At 40.7% G+C, this 23,955-nt stretch overlaps 1 protein-coding gene across 4 annotated transcripts in view; it reads left to right on the top strand.

Moving 5' to 3' along the window:
• IKZF4 (IKAROS family zinc finger 4) overlaps positions 1-23,955 on the top strand; it is a 66,041-nt gene that overhangs the window by 8,761 nt on the left and 33,325 nt on the right. For 2 of the 4 annotated variants that reach the window (XM_014070354.2, XM_014070358.2), the window contains exon 2: positions 20,077-20,131. In XM_014070354.2, the coding sequence (XP_013925829.1) occupies positions 20,092-20,131 (40 nt within the window). In that variant the 5' untranslated portion in view covers positions 20,077-20,091. Of the gene's footprint in view, positions 1-20,076; positions 20,132-20,225; positions 20,334-23,955 lie in introns of those variants that run through there. The other 2 variants (XM_014070356.2, XM_014070357.2) reach the window with 2 other exon arrangements.

The following is a 23,955-nucleotide window of genomic DNA, read 5'->3' as shown; positions in this document are numbered from 1 at the left end:
AGCGTCAAGGTGTTAATTATTGTCTCCAGTTCCCAGGCTGCTATCAAGTCCATGTTTTCCCTGTTCTACACAGTTTTTGTAATCCCTTTGTTGGGGGGAGGGGGGAACATGCGCTTGGCTTTTAATGGGAATTGGGCACTTAACTCCTTTTTTTTTGCCTTGTATCTCAATGACAGCAGCATATGACAGAAGTTTGGAAAACAAGTTTCCAAGCGCACAATTGCCAGCCTTTTGGGCTCCTCTCTTGCTATTTTTGTAAAATCCATTTGTTCATTATATTCTTCGGTAATTCTTTATGACTAAACTGAAACCACACCACTTCTCAATCTTGCTGTGAAGAGCTGCAGTGACAGGATGTCTTAAAAGATGTGTGTGGAGTTAAGGGAGTGTGCTAAATACCACAAGGCATCACCAGCAAGAACTAGGACCCTTTTGGAAACCCAATGAAAGTGTCATCTTTTGAGAATTACTAATGGTCTTTGTTGGGAAATTTGAATTATGTTCCTTAAGTTAAATAAACTTCGTTCGGCCCAGTCCTTTGAATTGAAAGAAATGAAGCTCTGTTTGAGGGCTGACTACCATGCTATATTTTCGGGCTAGATATCCATGTGATGTAAGATTAGAGAATCTGAATATGAACATGTGTTGCAACTGCTAATGTATAGTCTCAGGAATGAGTCAAAACTTAGATGGGACTACCTCGGTGTAGCAAATAAGCTGGCTTTAACTTGCTGTTATTTTTTGTGGAACACTTCCTATATTGTTGCAAATTTGTGACTTCCTTGGTATGGTATTGACCATTATTCTATATACCAGAACCAGCTCTTGGGCCCTGTGGAACCTGGTGTTGACCTTAGGAATGAAGGCTGGATCAAATTTGAGGACCACCCTGTTCGTGTGGAAAACGCAAAGATCCTGTCTCATGGACAGGGCTGCAATTTTTGAAATACACCGAGCGGACGTGACAGCCACCAGGAACGCAAAGTTTTACAGAACTTTTCAGCCCTCTTTGTCTACGTAACAGTTCTTAGATATTTCCGTCAAGGTCCCATATTCTCTATTAGATCAAGATGCTCTGTTACTGTAACAGGGGTTAGACTTCAAGTATTGCTTTGCCAAGGAACAAATAGGACATTATGCAGGAGTGGGCGAAAGAGATGCAGCAGTTGAACTTTAGGCCTGCTACATATATTGAGTCTTGCAGTTTACAGTAGTTGGTTTTATTATTTTCTAGTATCTGTAGTACAACCATCAAGAGCTATGTCCTCGATTCTCTCTCTGCGTACACACATCTTCTGTTTGAAGTATTGTCTGGCTACATTTGACATAAGGTCTTGAGCTTCCTTCTGAGATTTTTCCGAGTCTGTGGTGATATAATGTTCTTTGCAATATTGCTTGTCCTTCCACGCATCAAGAGACATTCATTTTAATTCTTCATATAAGTGACCATGACTCTTCTTTTTGATTTTTTAATAGGGCAATGTTGCTTCCACTCAAGAGGTACACCATCCTGTTTTCCATTCTGCAATCTCTCTCTTTTTTTCCCCTTTGCCAGAACATCAGAAACTGTCTCATCTGCAAAGACCACAATTACACACACACACACACACACACACACACACACACACACACACACACACACACACACACGTCAGTACAGAATATTTTCTACATGTCTTGGGTGTGCTTGTTATTCTCACTCACAGCAATTGTTCCTTCCTTTCTCTGTCTGCCTTAGGGAGGGTTTATTTATTTATTTAAAAGATTTGTGTGGCTGTTCATGATATTAAAAAAAAACCCGACCTCTGGACAGCTTATAACAAATAGGTAACAAAATATAAAAAATATATTCTCCAATCTCTAAGCACCATAACAATCCTAACCATAAAAGTTGGGCTCACCTTCTACCTAAGCTAGTGCCCAAGGAAAAAGCCAAATCTTAAGAACCTTCTGGAAGGCAAGAATCATAGAGACCCTCTGCATCTCACAGGGCAGATTGTTCTGCAAGTCAGGTGCAGTTATAGAAAAGGTTTGCTTCCTAGATCTCACCAGGTAACAGTATTAAAGAGATGGACCTGGAACAAACCATCTCTGTTTGGATGGGTATTTGTCTTCAGGAAGAGGCAGTCCTGCAGATAACCCAGCACTGTGCCATATGGGGCTTTGAAAAAACAGTACTTTGTATTGAGTAGGATTCAATGGGAGTCAGTGCAGCTTATACAGCAGTGGTATAACATGGTAAAACTTTGGGTTTGCCTAGAACTGTGTGTGCTGCCGCATTCTGACCAGATGAAGTTTCTGGATGATCCTTAAGGACAGCCCCCTGGAGCGCATGTTGCAGTAGTCCAAACAGGAAGTGACTAGAGCATTGTGACCATCAGTAACTCCTCCTTGTCTAGGAACGGATGTAATAAATGCATCTCTGCAAATGGCCTCTGGCTACAGCTGCTACCTGCTTCTTCAGCAGGAGCCACAAATCCAGTTGGACTCCCAAAGTGGTTGCTGTTACTATCCCTGCTTTCTTTGTGGAGTTCCTTTCTCTGAACTGATAAATCCCTATCCTTTCTTCGTAGCTCAACTGTGACTTTTTCTTCAAGGCCTGCTACCTTGCTACCAATTTGAAGAAAATATGTGCTGTGTTTTTTTTTAATTTAGAGTACTATTCAATAAAAAGGTTTTCTTGTTCATTTGTCAGATTAGTGGGGTTTCTTATTTAGTGACTCCATAGCAAACTTCTGTTAGCCCTTTGTTCACTTCCTCACTGAACTTTCCCTAGAATCAAGCTGCCTTATAATCCTCTTAGACAGAGTCTCTATTTACTCAGCAGGAAGCAGTCACCTAATCAGCCATGATGGGCATTGACCAGCTCTTGTCTGCAATCCACAGCTCTTCAGGCAGTGACCTTTTGCCTCTCACAGCTCAGCCTTCAGTCCCTCAGAACAAGGCAGTTCATCTGATTAGTGTATTTTTGGAGTATAAGACGCACTCCCCCACTCCCCAAAATGTGGGTCTAAATGTCTATGCATCTTCTACTGCAAATGTAGCTGAAGCCCCGCCCACTTGCCGGCCTCCATCCTTTGGCTGTTTTTGACCTCCACCCACTCCATTTTAGACCTATCGCAGGCTGCAGGGATCGCCACAGCACATTGCCACAGCACATTGCCACCTCTGTGTGTTGAATTTTGGGCCTTGGCAAAAATTGCCAACACATTGCATTTTGGCCATTCCCCACCGTCACTGATCCTCACCATCTGGAACCGACCAATAACGCACCGTGAAGAGGCCAAAAACGCAGAGGTGGTGATGGGCTGTGACTATCCTCGCAGCCTGGAATAGCTAATTGACGATATTCTGGAAGACCAATCCAACCGCCAATCAGCTGCTCATGCTGAATCAGGCTGCGATAATGTGCTGAAGCTGACCAGGCTGTTTGCTGTTTGCTGCAAGGACGCTAACCAGATGAATACCGATGGATGCTGGTAGGCAGAGGCAGATTTTTTTTCTCTTGTTTTCCTCCCTGAAAACTAATGTGCATCTTATACTCCAGAGCGTCTTATACTCTGAAAAATCCCTCCTTTAATTCTTTTGAGCTCCTCAGGCAAACTCTTGTTATCAGTACCTAATTGTCTTTACTCTAAACAGAACAAAACAACAAATGTAATAAGAGGAAGCTGTCTTGGAAAAAAAATACAGGTAGTCTTTGAATCACAACCATTCATTTAGCAACTGTTTGAAGTTACAACAGCACTGAAAAAAGGGACTTATGACCATCTTAACAACCATCTTGCACTTATGACCATCTCTGCATGTCCGCGATTACGTGATCAAAATTTGCTTGATAACTGGCATATATTTAGGATAGTTACAGTGTCCCTGGGTCATGTAATTGCCATTGATGACTTTCTAGCCAGCTTTCGACAAGCAGAATCACTTAATTACTGCTGCAGTGATTCGCTTAACAACTGTGACAAAAAAGATTCTAAATTGGCTGTTACTCGCTTAACAACTGCCTTGCTTAGCAATGGAAATTCTGGTCCCCCTATGATTGTAATTAATACTACTATCTGTTCTGACCCCCTCCTCCGTCCAGTAACGAATGCCGAGACAAGCTTAACTGGAATGTCCTTTAATAGCAAGACACCAAAACCTGGATGGCTGAAAGCCAAGCAAAACAAACAGATAAGGACCTTGGCAGCAATTCAGACAAACTCAGGCAGCAATAAACACAGATAAGGCTTGGCAGCAATCCAGCCTGCCAAGCTCTCAGTACTGTCCTCCGACATTCAATCCTGCGTTGACTTCTGCAAAGAGGGCCGTGTGCACAAGTAGTTTTTATAGTCTGGAGAGGAGCCTAATGACCACCAGCTGAGTACAATCACCTCCTGTAATTGAGTAATTGTTCCTGACACTTTGTAGTTCTTCGATGGCGTGCATCCAGGAACAACTCACTACTGGCCTCCGGCTCACTCTCCCTTGTTTCCTCCCTACTGGTCCAAGGCTCAGGTGCCTCCTGGTGGCCAACCAGCCTCTTTGCGCCCTGCTCGGAGTCGGAACCCTGTCCAAGATCCTCCACATCCTCCAGAGCCGACTCAGAGGGCCCCTCGCTGTCGGAGTCTGGTGGCAGCTCCAATGGCACCTGCTGGGCCACAATAACTATCTGTATTATATATTAGAGTTTTGTTTCTATGCTTATTGCAAAAGCAGCAATAGCATGATAGAATAGTATGATGACATTTATGAAGAGTTATTTAACCATTCTACTATATTTTTATAGAAGTAGTTTCATTATTAAAGTAACTTGATATATCTAATCTATTTTTGACACATTAAAATCCTTGATTAGTATAATTCCTTTCGGAGTGCAAGTATACATTGTCCTTAAAGCCCTGTGATGATTCATAACAATACAAAAATAATAATAATAATACAAATATTCACTAGAGTAGAGCGTGCATCAATATACACGTTCTACTTTAATATAGTGTTCTAAGCCAGAATTTTTCATGATAACTCAATGGGATTCTGTGAGATACTCAGAGAAAAAAAGTTTCCTTGAACATATCTACTTTTCTGTTACTAGAATCTTGAACAGAGTTCTGGATTTTTTTTTAAAAAACGGGTTCTTGAAAATTCCATAACACAGTACACTAACATTCTGAGGGCAAACATGGGAACATGAAGTTTTCTTGGCTGCAAATTGCATATTAGTTTTTGCCTGTAATTACATAATCTGTTTGATATTGCCCAATAAAAGAAATGTGCATGTTAGTGTTTCCTAGAGGTTGGATTTATCAGTGTCTACCCATTTTGTATGTAGAAGATGTTATTTTTGTATGAGAGCAGTTTGAACTAAAAGCAATTAAAATTGTGTACATAATTGCAGTTCAAGTGGTATATATGTGGTTAGTTAATCATGCCAGATGGCATCTGATTCAATTTGTATATAGTACACTTGATTAAATATCTTCAGTCTTTGCAGACTTCTGTTTGCAACCTAAAATACAGAATCACTTTGATATTGAGACAAAGCAGTACATCGTGATGATGCTGATAATAATTATGATTATCATCATTTCTGAGAAAAACCTTTAATATTATTATTATTGGCCTGTATGTTTTAAATGCTAATGTTCTCGCAGTTCTGTTTTACCTTCACCATTTTGGAGCCATCTGAATATAATAGTGTGAACAAACTGGTCTAAAACATAATGTGGTTTGTTTATTGTTTAAATTGTGATTTGTTAGTTATGCTTTGAGGATTAGTAGTATATATGATTCAGGCCACTGTAGTTTGTTCTATAAATTACAGATAAAAGCTATGGCTTAGCACTGTATATGACTGCAGTGCGGTACTAGAAATATATTTTTGTATAGAGTTTGTGCACTGTATTCATGCAAAGTTCATACATATTTTTGTCAACATGTCTGCTTGATGCATATCTACTTTGTATTGGGGTACAGCTTGTCATATAGTCACATTGCTGTTGGCATAGCAATATTATACTGCAAGATCTATCAATAGGGTAAAGATTTTTGAAATGTAGAAGAATTGGTAAGTCAAGACACTTTCAAAATATCTACTGTACCATAAGTTGCTTCAACATTCTGGGCTTTTATCTGCAGGGATAAATACAGGGAAAACTAAAATTTCAACAATTCTGAAAAGATGTCTTATGTTAGACTCTGTCATTTCCAGCCAAAAAGGATGAAATACAATAAAAATTGAAAATCCCAGATTGGGAATAGCATGGAAGCATCTCATAACCCACACTTTTTTTCTTTGATTCCATAAATCTTTTGAGTGTAACTGCTTTTTGCCTTGAGCTGTTAAGAAACTTCAGCTGGTGCAGAAGGATTGGAATGTTTAAGATCTAATTGAATGATACCTTGCTTCTTCTAAAGCTGATACATTGGCTCTTGGGACCGAAGTCAAAATGATGGTCTTGGTCTTCATAGCCTTATAAAGCTTAAAGGCTGTTCTACAAGCCCTCCCATCTGCAGAGAGGAGGCAAATAAATTGTCACCCAAGGTAGATTGTTTTTCAATTTATCTTGTATTTTTTCCAGAAGTTCCTGGTGGCATATGTAGCATATGTAGCATTCCCGCTTCCAATTTTTCTCAAAAATGTGGACTAAGTGATTGGCTCAAAAACTACTCAGTAACCTGCTTCTGGTTGGGCATGGATTTGAACTGGGTTTTATAAAACCAAAAACCTGGTTTCAGGCTGGAAATATATTCTCTATTTTGTCATATATAGTAAAAGTTGTTTCAGTTTTATAATTTCTTTTGTAATAATTTTATTGAAAGTTTTAATTCCAACAGTAAGAAAAATAATACAAGCTAGAAAAACAAAAGGAAAAAGAGAATGCAAGAAAGCATATAAATAAAGAGACCCCCCCCCCACCAATAACCTTCTCACCATCATAACAAGTATAATAAATTTCACAATGCACCTACTTAACAAATATAAAACTCTTCTTCCTATAACTTATCTCTTGTTGTGGCCCGCCAGCAGATCTGGCTACAGATTTGGACAGTGAGGAGATTGGGGAGAAACATGGGCTAGTCCTGGAGTCTGGGGAAGGCTCTTACGAGTGCTCTGCATCAGAGGCAGAGATGGGGCCAGGGCGGTATGACAGTTATCAGCTGCCTTCAGAGTTGGACATCAGTGGGGCAGAAGAACAACTGGAGCCTGTTCCCAGTGTGCGCATGCACAGAGCTGCCAGGGGAAGGGAACAGCTAAGGAACATGGATTGACTTGGGAGTAAAGCCACAGGTGGACGGTGAATGGCCCCTCCCATAGGAAATAAAGAGGAGGGAAAGGGGCGCCGAGTTTGCAGAAGACAATTAGTTCAATTCATTAGAGTGAAGACCTGTTCCTGACTTCTTGCCAAGTATGTCTGCTACAGAGTGGCATTTGGAAGATATCGGCCTGGCAGCTTTCCAAGCCTGATAAAGGTCTGTAGTTGTGAAATCTCTTGAAAGACTGTTGGCTGGGATTTTGCTGGAGAGGAATTCATTTTAAACTAAATAAAAGGGGTTTTATCGAGACGAGGGGTTGGCTTCTTGCTTTTGGAAGCCTAGGTTAGAATATCTCTTAACAATAGGCAAATCAAATAAATAACCTCTTCAATTATCAGGCAAAAAGTCCAGAGTTCTAAAATTTGACAACATGTATAAAAGTTAACATTTTATATCTCAATTCTTAGCTGTAAATAAAACCCCATTTAAAAGCCCTAAAATGGTCCTGATATTCTACTGTAAACAAAAAAATCCTACAGCTTAACATGACAAAGAAGGACCATTTCTCCTTTTAAAAAGGCACAACATTTTTCCATTCCAAATGCCAACAATTCCTAACAAACCACTCCAAATAGCAGCATAGCCTATTCAAATAAACATTCCATATCTCAACTCTGAACTATAGACAAATCCACATTTAGCAAAGTAATAAAGTAATCCCAGTATCCTAGTATAAATAAAATACTAACTTTTAACATAAAAATAGGGATAATTTCTCCTTTAAAAGAACAAGTTCACAAAACTTCCTTACCAAAGAGAGATACAGAGCCAGTTTAAATACTATCAAATTCTGATAAATAAAGTACCATATTTTTCAGATTATAAAATGCTGCAAACTATAAAACACACCTAGCTTTTGGGGAGGAAAACAAAATATCCTCAATGATGAGCAGAGGGAGGTGCTACAGTGGGCTATTATCAATCCTAATTGGTTCATAGACTGAGAGAAAATAGTTGCAGCCATGCCTACTCCTCCTGCCCAGTTTCTTCTCAGTCTATGGTCCAATTAGGCTGTGTTTCTTCATAGCTCTTGCTATTTTCTGTGGTTTACTGTTTTTTTCTATAAGATTTACCATTATTTGAGGAGAATTTGGCTAATTCAATCTATTTCTTATCAAAATTTCATCAAACCGGAGAAATTGATTCAGTGAGTGGGGAGGTGTCGGGCGCATCGCCTCCTCGCACGGCGCTGGATCACACTCTGCTGGATCCGGTAGTGTTTAAAATTACAGCTCCATGGCAGACGAGGTAAGAGGTGGCTTGAAAGTTAAATTATAGCTGGCTCGTGCAGCTGTGGCCCCGGGCAGCGGGAAAAGCCGCAACTCCGTTTTAAAAAGTTTTTTCTGACAGGCCTTCTCCTTCCCTTGCAGCGAGCCAGCAGCCACCAAAGGAAGTGCTTTTCAGGAGTTGGCAGTCGCGCTGGCGGGATTCTTGCAGGGGGTTCTCTGCAAGCTGTCTAAGCGCAGTATTTGATTATCGCTTTGTAATTCAGCTTTTCCCTCAGCCGCCTGTCATTTCTACCAAAGTGGGCGGCCATTAATTGAAGGTGGCAGCCATTCTGAGTTGCTTGGACAAGCGGTGGCCATTTTGAAAAAAAAAGACTAGCCTTCATTATAGTGAGTTGGAAAGGATTGTAAGGGTCATTCCAGTTGGAGCTGCAAGCCAATTAAGGGAAGGAGGGCCCATTGAGTGGATTTTTCACAGGTTCACCAATGGAGCAAGTGAAGATTAGCGCAGGCATGTCTTCCAGACAAGAGGGCACAACTGGGTCTCGGGGTTCTGAGGTGACAGTTGCTGGGGCGAAACCTAGGTCTATAGCTGCGAAAACCCCAGAGGCACAACGACCGTCCAGGGCCACCTTGAGAGATGAACAATGAAGGCAGAGGGCCCTGGAGAAACGTGTGGTCCGGGTGGAGCATTTGCTGGATCAACAGAGCCGGGCGAGCAGATCTTCTTCCAAAGTTTCTAGTCTGGCTTCATCCTTAGCCCCATCTCCCACTAGAGAGGGTAGAGGTAGTCGAATGGATGTTTCCCCTTCCCCCACTGTCTCCCCTAGGGCCATCAGGGGGTGATGGGAGATCCTCTGGAGGGCTCTTCTAGAGATTTCCTCATTCCTCATAGCAGTTAGGCTTATATACCGCTTCATAGGGCTTTCAGCCCTCTCTAAGCGGTTTACAGAGTCAGCATATTGCCCCCAACAACAATCTGGGTCCTCATTTTACCCACCTCGGAAGGATGGAAGGCTGAGTCAACCCTGAGCCGGTGAGATTTGAACCGCTGAGCTGCTGATCTAGCAGTCAGTTGAAGTAGCCTGCAGTGCTGCATTTAACCACTGCGCCACCTCGGCTCATCCCTCGCTGGCTTCCCACGTGGAACTTCCTGACATTGAAGAGATGGAGGATGATTATAAGGAATTGCAGAATTTACCCCCTAACATTCAAAGATTAATTGCTTCTGCAATATCCCATGGGATTTCCTCTGACACAAAATCACCAAAGAGTCCACAGATTCCAAAAAAAACAGTTAAGAACCAACCAGTTGGTGTGGACAAGGGGTCCGAGGCGGTTCATGTTAATGAGGAGGCCAAGACTCCAGGTTCGCCCTCTTTACCAGTGAGGGGTCAGTTACTGGGGAGGAGCCTGTGCACGGGCTGGCAATGTCTGATGATGAGGATTCAGCAAAGCAGGACACTCCTACTTTTGCCAGACTAAACCAACCACCTCTATTCAAACAGTTGCTAACTAAGGCGAAATCTACAACTAAATTGGGGGCCAGCACTGCTGCAACTGCTCCAGATTCCCGTAAGGACCTAACACAAACTATGTTTGCCAAGGAAGCCCTAGATAAAGAAGAGGTGCCTGCCCCACCTCTATTTCTAGAAGTGGTCAAGAGTCAGTGGGGCCAACCTGGCACTTTCCCAAACCCTGGGGTAAATGCAGGAAGCTTTACAATATGGAGCAAACCTTCTCTCAGGCCCTCCAGGTGCCTGCGGTTGACACCCCTGTTGCCGCTCTGTCTTCTTCAGCAGCTGTAGTTGCAAGAGATGTTGCAGACAAGCTGAAGCCTGAGGATAAGAAAGCGGAACTTTTCCTTAGAAAGGGTTTTCAGGCTTCAACTTGGGCTATTAACGCAGCAGCCGTTGCTGCCTTTTTCAATAGAACAACTCTATTGTGGCTACAACAATTGCAGGAGCGCACACCCCCAGAGGACGCCCGCACAATGAAAGATCTTAGCAAGATCATTGCGGCGACCCAATATTCCGCTGATGCCACTCTTGATTCAGTTAAATTTGCCTCTCAAGCTTTGTCTGCCTCTGTAGCCTCAAGATGCCTCCTATGGTTAAAGAACTGGCAGGTTGATAATAAGTTTCATGTGACATCAGCTCCATATGCAGGCAAAAAGCTCTTTGGGGGAATCCTTGGATCTCATTTTGGTGGAAAACAAGAAGAAAAAGAAAGTCCTCCCATCTACAGCTAAGCGCCAGGAGTCCCGCCCAGCTCCATATCACAGACAATAATTCTACCAGCTCTCTGAACCTGACTTTCAGCAGAACAGATATTGGGGCCCCAGGGGGGACAGATTCCAGTCCAGGAATTTCTTCCAGGACAGGAATAGAGGTCAGGGTCAGGCTAAACGGCCCTTTCGAGGGGGCAGCGGTCATCCCTTCCGCAGAGGGGAAGTGAATCGAATCCCACACTTCCCATAGGCGGCTGCCTGCATCATTTTGCGTCACAATGGGAATGCATAATGTCAGATGTCTGGGTCCTCTCTTCTGTCCAACAGTGGACTTCTTACAAGATGGGTTAGACAAGAATCTAGCATACAACACCTTACGTCACAAACGGCACAACTTTCCACCATTTTGCCAGGCGAAGATCAGGTTCCCCTATCTCATCTTCCTTTAGTTAGGAGGTTCTTAAGAGGAGCTGCCAATATTGCCTCTCCTGTAGTACATAGATTCTCCATGTGGGACTTACCTTTAGTTTTACAAGCTATGACAGAACCTCCTTTTGAGCCGATTCGCTTGATATCTCTTCAACTTCTAACTCTCAAAGTAACTTTTTTAATTGCTATAACTTTGGCTAGATGCATCTCAGAGATTGGGGCTCTGTTTTCTCGTAACGATCTATGCATTTTCCGCAGGATAGAGTAACCTTAAGACCCTGCCTTTCTGCTGAAACTTAATACTCCGTTCCATAGGGCACAAGAGATAGTGTTGCCCAATTTTTGTCCAGCTCAGTCTCACTCTAGGAAGTGACTCTGGCACAGGCTTGATGTCCGTAGGGCACTGAGAATTTATCTCAAGCGAATGGCCTTGTTCCGTAAATCAGAAGCTCTTCTGGTGTCCTTCCAACCGTCCAGACAAGGTGCAAGGGTGACATCTAACATGATAGGTAGGTGGTTGAGGAAAGCGATTTCCTTGCCTTTTGAAGCTAAAGGCAAGAGTCCCCCTCACGGAATCACTGCGCATTCTACTTGCAGTGCGGCCACCACGGCGGCATGGGCAACTAGAGCACCATTTGAGGATAGCTGTAGGGCAGCTTCTTGGGCGACCCCAACTTCATTTATTCAACAGTATAGATTGGACGCTTACGCGTCAGCTGAAGCATCTTTTGGCTGTAGAGTGTGAGAGAGGGAGGTGCTACCTTCCCATCCTAGTAGGGTAGCGGCTTGGGGGGAGGAGTTGTTTGTTCCTTGTTGTGACATTTACTCCCTATGACCTTGAGGAAACTGGGCAGAAGGAGTAGAGGCGTGGCTGCAACGATTTTCTCTCAGTCTATGCATCAATCAGGACTGATGATAGCCCACTGGTTAGCACTTCCTTCTCTCATCATTAGAATCGAGGTTCAGGTAAGTACCAACGATCGATCTGCCTCTGCCTTCCAGCAATTTGCCTCCTTGCTGCAAACACCAAACAGCCTGGTCAGCTTCAGCATAGCCTAATTTAGCACGAGCAGCTGATTGGTGGTTGGATCTGCTGCCCGGAATACTCTTATCAGCTGTTCCAGGTTGCGGGGATTGCATCTGCCCATTGCCACTGTCGCTGTCCATCACTGCTGCTACCTATGTGTGTCCCATTTTTGGTTTCCGTGTGTCCTGTTTTTGGTTCTCTGTGCGTCCCATTTTTCGCCCCTTCCAGGTGGGGATAGATGGTGGGGTAGCAGCCACCTAGAAGAGGCCAAAAATTGGGTGCGCAGAGGCCAAAAATGGGACATGCAGAGGTTGAAAATGGGGTGTGCGATGGCAGCGATGGGTGGCGATGGCTGCAATGGGCAGTCGCGATCCCCACAGCCTGGAACAGCTGATAGGGAGTATTCTGGGAGGCAGATCCAACCGTCAATCGGCTGCTCAGGCTAGTTCAGACTGTGGTGAAGCTGACCAAGCTGTTTGCTGTTTGCTGTTTGCTGCAAGGAGGCAAATTGCTGGGAGGCAGAGGCTGAAGGGTGGGGGCTGGCGAGTGCGTGGGGCTTCTACAACATTCGCTGTATAAGATGCACAGACATTTCCACCCACTTTTTTTTGGGGGGGGGAGTACAACCTTATACACCAAAAAATATGGTACTTCTTGGGCACAGGCGTCAAACTCAAGACCTGGAGGCTGGATTCAGCCTGCGGGGTCCTTAGATCTGGACCATGGGGCCACCCTGGAAACAACAAAGGACCATCCTGCGGTGCCTCTATTAGTGAAAACAGAGCATGGGAATGCCACATGGAGCTCCGTTTTCGCTGGTAGAGAGCTGTGGGAGGCCGTTGTGGCAGAAAACAGGACCTAGGGGAGGGGGGGACACAGGCAGCCCACCTGAGCTCTGTTTTCGCAGGCAGAGAGCTGCAGGAGGCTGTTGCGGCCGAAAATGGAGATTGGGAGCCTGTTTTCATTGGCAGAGTGCTTGAGCCACCACAGATGGCTCCGAGTTGAGTGATGCTCAAGCCATGCCCACCTGGCCACACTCACTCCAACCTCCCAAGGTCAAACACAACCCTGATGTGGCCCTCAATGAAGTCAAGTTTGAGACCCCTGTTCTAGGGGAAAATGCTTTAATACCATATTAGATTTAAGTAAATCCAATATACCACATTTTTCCAGTCAAGATATTATGAAATCCCAAAAGAAACATCCAAAATGCTATGTCTTTCTGTGTAATCCATATGATTGTTGATCTTATGAGTTTCTTCAATATATTAAACTGCCTCTTTTTTAAGTCCAGCAACAAGAAATGGTTTCAGTTGCTCTTTAGGATTGGCACTTTTATTTCCTTCTTAATTTTTAAATTTCATCCAATTTTTTTTCTTTATATTTGAAGACAAATTCTTATTTAAATTCTTGTTCGTATTATCTAGATTTTGTTGCATAGCATCTTCTTGGAACAAACTGTAATATCTTCTAGGAAGACACAACATAGATGACACAATAGATTTAAAATCTTGATGCTGTCACTTGTTCAGTTCCTCAAAGATACCTTTAAACACTGTTACCTGTTTTGTTATGTCTCCATTAGCAATTTTTTTCTTTTCACAAACGTGCATAATCTCAAAATCTTAATGTTCAAAATCCATATTCAAAGTTTTCTGAGCCCTTAATCTGTTTAAAACTTTCTGTAGCCAAATCCTTGTCTTGTTTTTTGTTGTTTATTTTAAATTTGTAAAGATTATAATCTTCATTTTCTTTAATTAATGATTAAAGACATTCACCCAGTGTTTGCAGTCTTCTCGCTTCGAAAGTGTCTGATTTCTTTGAAGTAGTTAATAGTCAATTTCCAAAAGCAGTTAGCAAGAGAAATGTGAACTTAGTGTCCTTTAAAAAGGCTCTATTTGCAGCTGGAGCAATACTAGTGAATTCCCTCATCTCCTGATTCTTCCTCTCCTTTCTGGAGATTGTAAGGATTCACATTAGTAGAATATGAAGGAGCAACTGTAAGGACAACACTTGGGCAATCTTGTATTCTTTTGTTATCCAGAGAGGATCAAAGGAAGCAATCATTTCGTTGGCTCCCTGTTTGTGGCTGCAAACATTGATTTCTATTTTTGCAGAACTGTTTTCTGTATATCATCTTCCCTGGAAGTCTTTATTTTTCTTGACGACTTGATGAATCTTTTTTTAATATCAGAAAAAAATATAATAGAAAAATATTATATAAACTTCTAAAGAGAAAGTAGACTTGTCTGACAGTGGACAGGAGGTACAAAATATATAAATACAATGTGTGTTGTATGTTTTATATAACACTTATATATTAATAGGAGAGCAAATAAAAGTTAAATAGATTCGCAGGTTGCAATGTTATAAAGATTTATTGCTGAATCTGAAAGTCAAATAGAGTGTAGCAGACACTCTTGTGTTTTCAATACATAAACCTATAAGACATCACATTCATTGGCTGTGGTTTGTATAGCACACTGCAGTTATTGCAGATTAGCTTAGAGACTTATGCAAAGCATGATCTGACTATACTTTTAAAAATGATTTTCAATTATTTGAATGTGGACAAAATGACTGTCATCTTACTTTATATCTAGACAGGAAGAAATAACTAACTGAATTCAGGAAATAATAAATGTTTTATTAAGAGAAAGAGTGTGTTCCAGTTGATTTAAAATATGATACAATAATACTGTTCTGAAGAAATTCATATGAACCTAGATCATTATTTTGAATCATTGCTTTTCCACACAACTTCCTTGGTGTCATAAACGTACTGACCTGTCCATAAGTTATAATTCCAGAAGTAGTTTTTCACCCATCAGCTGACATTAGTTGCTCACCAGCACAATTAAAGGCTAATAATGTGTGCGACTCTGCAACTTCCTGTTTTCCAGGTAATGCTAGACAATTTGTTTGGAATACTGGGCAGCTGGGAATATTGGGAAGTATGGAATGGTCCTCTCCTGACCTTGTTTTATTTTAGATGAAGTACGCTGTTGTGAAAGAGAAGAGTTTTGCCAGCCCATGCTGTAACCAGAAGACACTTAAATAATCTCACCCAGTTAAAGGACAATATAAACCAGTATGTTATTGGTACCCAGTTCTTTGAGCTTTGGTAAATATTATTATTGTTTGAGAATATGCACATTGCTATTAAAGCAATTTTTAAATTAAATTCCATAGTTTTAGTCACGCAATTGTGCCAATGCAAGAGAATTGTGGATCCTGCTGATGTGACCAGGGTTGTTTGTTATGTTGCCATGCAACATCTTTGCCTTCATAACCTGTTTCCTTCTGTTGTGTGTATTTGAATATTAGATTTGTATGGCTCACAGTTTAGAAAACAAACCCCTTAGTAGGGTTCTCTTGAATTGCTACACCTTTGTGTGTGTGTGTGTGTGTGTGTGTGTGTGTGTATGCTTTGAAGCTGGGTGACATAGTTTAGCTCTTGGCATTGTGTTCGATTCCATTCATTCCTTTTCAGCAGGATAGAGCTTTTTTTGGAGCGGGGGCTGGTTGTATTCTAAGGAAGGTCTGTATTTTCTTCATGACGTGTGTGTATGTGTGTATAATTATGTTTGTGTGTGTATGTATATATGTGTACACACACACACCGGGGGTCGGTTTCTCTGTTTTTCAGTAACTGCTTTCTATCAAGAAAACACTGATCTTTCTTCCTTTTGTAAAGGTTGCAAATCAACAACATCATGCCAAAGTTTCAGTGTGCGTGTCTATTTAAAATAATTGGGTTACTTCTGAAGGCTTTATTCCCCAGGTTTTGTCACTCCAGGAGGAAAAATTCATTATTTCAAAAGTGAAAAGAACTTCAAGGGCTTCTGATGCCACTGCACTCTACTTTTAACGTGCTAATGTTCTCAACTCACAGAGCCTGGAGGGGATTCTAGACAGTGGTCCTGTTTCTTCCTTGTAATAGGTGAAGTCTGAAAACTTGTATTTGAGGTTTATATCCTAAGGTAGCATGAATTTTACTTTCCCTTGGAGGTAAAATAATACCACAGTGTGCATCTTTTTAAATTATCAAAGTCTGTTATAAAGCATATGAAAATATGGAGATTGATCTGCTTGTTCTGAATGGATTAATTTAGCCATATTAAGCAAGCATTCTTTCTCTGCAAATTGATGGATGTAGTGAGACAAGGTTTGGGAAGGAGAAGAATAGAGGGGGAAAGTATCCACAGAACTGAAAGCTTTTCCAGAAAAAGGCTATTGTGGACCTAATTAGCAACTGAATTTCACATGTTGCCAAACATTTAGTTACCGAGTTGCTAAATTAATTTTTTTGTCTGACTGCATTTGACATTTCAAATTAATCTGGAACATATTGTCAAAATAATCAAAACTGCTTTTTAAAACTCCAGAACGTATAAATATTTGTGAGGGCTTCTACGCTGTCTAAAACGTCATGTTCCCATAGTTACCCAGTATTAGGTACTTATGGTCTCACTCCAAATATCAATTACAGCAAAAGCATTCTTTAGTATGTTATCCTAAGAAATCTACAATGTTCCGGTTTGTGATGATTCCTGCAACAAAACTATACAATACAGAAAGCTAGTAGTAAACGTCACAGTTCCTCGTTCCATATTGAAATAGTCTCACAGTAGGCTTTGTCAGCCTTTTTTTTTAACAAACTCTGTGAGTGATACAATTACTTACAACAGTCAGAACCAGTTAACTATATATGGAAGAGAAATAAATGCTAGACAGAGGTATCTCATATTCTGAAAACTCCTTCAGGAAAAGCTTGCATATTTTGTTCCATTCTGATGTTCAAAAATTGTGAAAGTCACAATTTCCCAGAATAGTTTTCCGCCTAAGATAAAATGCACTTGGTGAAAGGTGAATGTTGCCACCTCCACCTGATCCCAGGTCACGCAGAATGGAGCACAGTTAGGTGCAATGGAAGTCAGCAAGGCTACTCATAAGGAGTAGCCCCCTCCTAATGATGCACACTGGTCGGTGCCTATTTACCTCTGTGCTTGGAGCCTGTGATTGTCAGAGACAACCATTCATAACTACCTCTTGGCTTGTTGCCTTGAACTCATTGAGACCATATTGTCATTGTCATATCTTGAACCCATTGAGGTTAAATTGCCATTGTTGTGCCTTGAACTCATTGACACCAAGTTGCTTTCATTGTGCCTTGAACCTGCTGGAGTCATGTTGCCTTTGTTGTACCTTGAATCCATTGAAACCACATTTGCCTTGGCCATGCTTTGAACCCTGAGCATCATGGGGGCTGTCATCCTGCTGATATTGTTCCTGTGCCTTAGGCTTGACTTGCCCCCGTTGACTTTGTTACATTGAAGTTGCTTGGAATAGACATTAAAATGCTGCACACATGGAGTTGGAACCTGGAGAATGGGATTGGTTGTATGAAATATCCTTGACTTTTGAAGGACCCTGCAAAGCAGTGGCCAAGGGTTAGCATTCTTTCTCCTGATCAACACTGACTGGAAACAACCTCAAAGAAAGGAGGTAAATCAGGACAATGCTGTGCCTCTTATTTCCAGTCCCTGTCAGACGCCAACAACCAGACCTACATGTGTAGAGTTCAAGCTACTAATTTATTATGTTCTGCCTATGGAATCTCCCCAGTCCAGCAGCTCTCCCTTGGGAACAATTAGATAAGGCTCCAAGGAATTTAGGATGGACTGGTCCTGGCCCTTTTGCGGTTGTGCAGTGATTAGCTGCACACTTGATCCCTCCTCACTACCAGGCTAAGTCTTCCCAATAGTCCCCAAACCTATTTCAAAAGAAGACTATAGTTGATGGTATTGAAAACTGCCAAGAGGTCTAGTTAAGCAAAGACAAATGTACTTCTCCTGTCCTGCTCCTGCCAGAAATCATGAAAAAGTGTGACCAATGTCATTTTCATCCCATGTTCAGGCCTGAATCCTGACTGAAAGAGGTCCAGATAATTTGTTTCCTCAGGATCCTTTGGAATTGCCACACGGCCACCTTCTCAACAACCTTCTCCAGGAAGGGAAGATTAGAGGCAGGATGAAAATTGTTAATCAGCGCTAGCGATGGTTTCTTAAGAAGAGGGAGAACTACAATTTCTTAAAGGGCAAGGGTACCATCCCTCCAGAAATGCATTAACCACTGCCAGTACCCAACCACACATCATTTCCTAGGAAGCTTTTATCAGCTGGGGGGACACAGATCTAAAACACACGTGGCCTAAGCTCACATTCCCAAGAATTCTGTCCACTTCCTGAGGAGCAACAGAGTCAAACTGTATTAGGCACAAGCAAGTAGACCTACATGTGTAAGGAGATGGCTCAGTTCTGGATCCCTTGCAATTGTGCAAGGATTCAAAGCTAAATCTGCCCTTGAGATCTCCCTTTTGACTGAGTGGGTGTTTCCCAACAAACTATTCCTAGATAAAAAACATGATGGCACATTGGTTAGAATGCAATACTGCAGGATAACTCACTGCTCACTCCAGGAGTTCGATTCTCATTAGCTCAAGGTTGACTCAGCCTTCCATCTTTCCGGGGTCAGTAAAATGAGGACCCGGATTGTTGGGCGCAATATGCTGACTCTGTAAACGGCTTCGAGAAGGCTGTAAAGCACTATGAAGCAGTATAGAAATCTAAATGCTATTGCTAACTGGACAAGCACCTGCCCTGGGCATCTCCCTCAGACCAATGTCCATGTCAACATCCAACTGGGAACAATTAAAATGACTTTAGCTGCCAAAAAATCAACAAATTCTTTAGCGCTCCTGCAGGTGGACCTCCAAGTCTTCCTTCCCCAGAATGAATCAGGTTATCCTGAAGAGATCCATCCAGTGATTATCTGCAGATGCAATTTGTGTAAAGTATTTCTCCTTCGCCACATGAATTGCCATGAGGTTGGCTTTAATAGTTCTTAACCGTGCTCAGTCGAATTCCTTTTTTGCAATCCTCCATCCTAGAGTAGTATTCTAGATGTCATTTGATCTGCTTCATCTCTCCCAGTTTCTCTGTATTATCACCTGACCTGGCAAGATCCACAGAACAAGAGAGGTCACTTAGATGCAATCCTATCTAAAACCTCAATTACCCTCCTATTTCAGGCGGCGACTAGGCTCTCAGCAGTACTACGCAGCAGATGTTATAACCCGCAACTCCCTCTGAAACCTCATTGCACCATAGCCGCTGCTGCCATCTTCCATTCATCAATTGTTACTGTACCTTGCTACTAAAGGATTTACTATTACGGTAGCAGTAGCCACTTGATCAATGAAGACTGAACCCAGCATTGCCTCATCATATAAGATTGATAGTTTTTCCTTGCAACTTTTTAAAGGAGCATTCAGTTTCTATTTTGTGAGCTAATATTATTTGACAGTTTCCTTCCTTGTATGGAGGGCAACCAATTTCAGACATAATAAGAGACAACATGGAGGAATATTTAGCACATTTTTATTAAACATGCAAGTTATTGATATGTGAATATACAGATATGGATATAGCTTTTTATTCCCAGTAGAAAAAAGTGTTTGTGCATGTGTACTGGAGAAAGAGAATGAACAGGTTATAAGTCGGCATCTGTTAATACAGTTCTGGATTCCAACTGTGTTTGTGTTTACGCATGAAATATATTCATTTTTTTAGAAATGTGGTTTGATGTCCAGTTGCAGATAACATTGCAGTTGTAACCTGGAAATATATGTTAATTCAGTGCAATTAAAATGATCTAGTTAGCTCTTGTATGTTCAAATAATATGACACCCTAGTTGAGCCAGGAGGGAGGGCTATCTTGCAAATAAACAACAACCAGCTCCTGTTTTATTTTGCCTGGTGCTCTGACAGACCTCTGTTTTTCTCTTTTTTTTTTCTTAGCAAAGTGTCTTCAAGATGGAGATAGAAGACTGCAATGGGCGATCTTACATATCTGGTATGGAATTATTTGCATTTTTCTGGTTGAAATTGATATTTTTAATGTGATCTTTTGTCTTGATTTCTGTTTTTTATTAAAAAATACATTGCAGGACTTCTAGCTTTTTATCAGACTAAACTTCTACTTCCGGCTCTTTTATTCAAGAATATTCAAAATGACTGAAGGTTGAGGATCCTCATGACTTCTTTCCCAACATAAGGTGGGAATTAATTCCTCCATTTGTTGCTCTCTTGAAGATCTGGGAATCTAAATATGGGAGAATATTTTTTTTTCTCCACCCTTTTTGTCCTTAGTTTGTGGTGCTTGCTCCAATAAATGACTGATAACGGAGACCAGGTACTATAAGTTGGTTCAGTTCAATAGCACAAATATCCTAGAGCAAGGATCAACCTGGTTATGTGAATAGACTTTTGGGGTCTATAAACTTGGATGGGAAAAGTATTACAACTTTATTTTTTTTTAACTTAAAATTTAGCTTATCTTGTATTTGATTTAATGAATTAATATAAAAGTACTGTACATATATTACTCTTATTACACGCTTATTTGTTCTGTAAAATATTTTAATCATATTTGAGCATAATTGGTTTCCTTTGTATCAGTTTATATTTATACGTTTTATTTTATGTATTTAAATGCATTCTTATGGGGAAGGGACTTTAGGTTTCATCAGACTAAAGGAGTCAATTGAACAAAAATAGTAACAATCTCTAGCTTAGAAAATTGCCTTCCTTGTGGTGGTTTTGGTGCTCTCTGGGCTTGGTCATTTGCTTGCAGATGTTTTGTTGCCCAACTAGATCACATCATCAGGGTGAGTGTGGAGTTTGCTGCTTGTTTATATATAGTACCTTACCCTGCCAGATTTGGTGGAGGTATCATTTTCTCCTTGATAGTTCCTTGATTAGAGCTTCGTATTTTGCCAAAATTGGCAGGGCTAGCTATTGTAAACAAACAGGTAGCAATCCTAGTTGGGTAACAACATGTCTGCAAGGAAACAACCAAACTTAGTATCAATTAATTCCTTAGTTTATTCTGAGCTATAGATATTTTCTTCTGTTTGTTTCCTTTCCTTCCTATGCCCATGTTAAACTATGGTCAGTGCCCCAAGGCACAATCTGACTCAGAAGATTCCATTCAGGCCTCATCTTTTTCTTGGCTCTGATTTGAAGCAGTGTGCCAAAATTGGAGGGGCAAGGGATTGGTGAAGTGGTCTTACTAGGCTACTGCACAGTGATTGTGTTCGGAAGAGCAGATGTGGAAAAATACTGGAGTTTGTCCTCAACCCACTGTCAAATTTGGCGTACATTTTTGCTATGAAATATAGCAGACTTGCAACTTGGGCCACTAATTGAAAGCAATTAAATTAGTTGTTTGTCTGACAATCTCCTGTTCTAGAAATGATAGGTTTCTCTGTGTTTATTAGCTGAGAACAATCAATTCACTAAAATTTAAATTAAACCTTTGTCCACCAGAATTACCTGACAGATGCAAACAGTTTTCTCTGAACACAGTCTATTCTCCAGGAATACAATATTTTTCTGTGAATGTGTTGTTAGTTTGTTCATTGGCTGCATTTTTTGTTATTCTGGGGTTAATATGGGATGCGTGTGTGCATGTGTGTACACGTGCGTGCGTGTGGACACCCATTCGCTCTTCTTTTTAAACCATCTGTCTTATTAAATCTCCTGAGATACTTTTTTATCCTATCCCTTAGCAGGTCCTAGGCAGTTTATGAAGTGGCTGATTAATGGAGAAAGACAACATTCCTAGCTGGTATTCCCTTTGGCTCCTCTTGAGCTAATAACAGCCCACTATTTTAAAACTTTTAGAAGGGTTGCCCCCTTCCTTTGTATTATATTTAAATGTAAACTCTTTTTAAATTAATTGCAGTTCTTGGGAGATAAAGGGTTAAGGGAATTCAATTTAATTTGACTTCTGCTATGCATGTAATTGTTTATTTTACAGATGGAGGACTGGAAGTAACTTTTTTTTACTGATGGAAAGGGGTGGAAATAAACTTGTTAGTATTATTATAAAAGTTGAGACAGGTGGAGCAAATAAATATACTAATTTTAAAGTTATAAAAATATTCTAATACTTTACTTCTGTGTGTATTTTAATTTTAAATATGTAACTGTATTTGACCTGATAGAGTAAATGGCTCTGAAATCCTTTTTATAATTACAGTAATACCTTGATAGGTTCTGAAACTTCCAAAGTGCACATTGGCGTAAAAGTATCAGCTTGGCTGTTTATTATCCCATTCCAAATCACAGTCCTGAGATGTGAGTTGTGTTTAGAAAAAGTGACTGGCCCAAAGTCTCCCAGATACCTTTCATGCCTGAGTGAGGACTAGAATTCATGACACCCTGATTTCCAGCTTGGCACCTTAGCCACTGTACCAAACTAGCTAAATGTAGAGAAGATAATAAGAGTACTTCTTGGCCAAGCTGATGAATAAGATAGACCAAAGTCTTTCCCTTCATATAGCAGTTATAGTGCCAGGAACACAAATGAATATAATAAACTCATTGATATAATGAAAAAAATATACTTTGGTTGTTAAAGTGTGGACAGATTGACTTTGGAAAAAGCATATATATTTTGATTGGATAGAAAAGCATAATAGAAGAGTAATTATGAATAAAAGAATCAGAATTACTTGCAGAAAAAATGTTGATTTAAATAACATATGGAATATAGGTCAAATAGAACCTTTGGAAAAATGAGTTAGCTGTTTTTAAAAAAAAAACATGATGTAAGAGATGTGTGCTGTTAGCAAGGATTTTGATTACTAGTAAAGTGTCTAATATAAAAATTACATTAATTTAAAATCAAACCCACTAATTTATTGAAGAAAAATTCACAAAGTAGAAAACGTTTTTATAGATAAAGTCTACTGCTGAAGTTACTGGGGGATTAATAATTTCTAATAGCATAAAGAATTAAATTGATGTCATATAGTCTACAGTGAAAGTTGTTGATATAAAATAAGAATGAGTCCAATTATAGTAGGAACTACTGTACTGCTGTGAATATGCAATCTTTTGGAAGATGTGTGGTAGTGCCTTAGAGCTGAATATTTGAGAGCTACCTTAATGAATTGCTGCCAAATGAAGTGTGTGTTTTGTGGTTAAAGATGCAGTAAATTACTTACCTAGTTACCTGTCTAAAAATATGAAGTTAGTATGATGAGAAATTAGTAATCTGTAGATCACAAATCATGGTAATTAGTAGGCTAATTGTGAGCAGAAGTGAACAATTAGGTGTGGCTGTTTTATGAAATACTGACTACAGGCACTCCCCAGGTAAGATTCTGTTCCCTAACCCTGTTTTTAACTCAAATTAATACTGAAATTGGAACAGGCTACTGCACCTGTTCTTCTGCATATCAGAGATGAACAAGAATTTTTTCCCCTAAAATTTAAAACTTACAGCTTTTTCATTTTATGAGACAACCACTGACATTTGCATCATTCTTTCAGAGATAGTTATTATCTAAATAGAAAAACAAAATGACCAGGCAAAAAAAAAACAGTGAGGGCAACTGCCACTTTCCCCATTGAGGTTATTGTGGAAAGCTGACAGAGCTTGAAAATCACTCCTCCATCTCTTCCTTGGATGACCCATGGAATTACTTGACACCTACTGAGTGGAGGGTGCATAAAGATAGCTGTGAACTGTGAGGAAATCTGCACCACACTCCCCACACTGGCATGGCCCAAGGGCCTCTCCCTCACAAACAGAAAGTGGGATCACCCATTACTAGACCAGTAATGATGAACATTTAGGGCTCAGCTTGTCAAAAATTTGGAAAATGC

Source organism: Thamnophis sirtalis, unplaced genomic scaffold (assembly GCF_051295495.1).
Source record: "Thamnophis sirtalis isolate CommonGarterSnake01/CBP01778 unplaced genomic scaffold, rThaSir2_p1.2 scaffold_3, whole genome shotgun sequence".
NCBI classification, from domain to species: Eukaryota; Metazoa; Chordata; class Lepidosauria; order Squamata; family Natricidae; genus Thamnophis; species Thamnophis sirtalis.
This window is presented reverse-complemented; position numbering and strand designations above follow the sequence as displayed.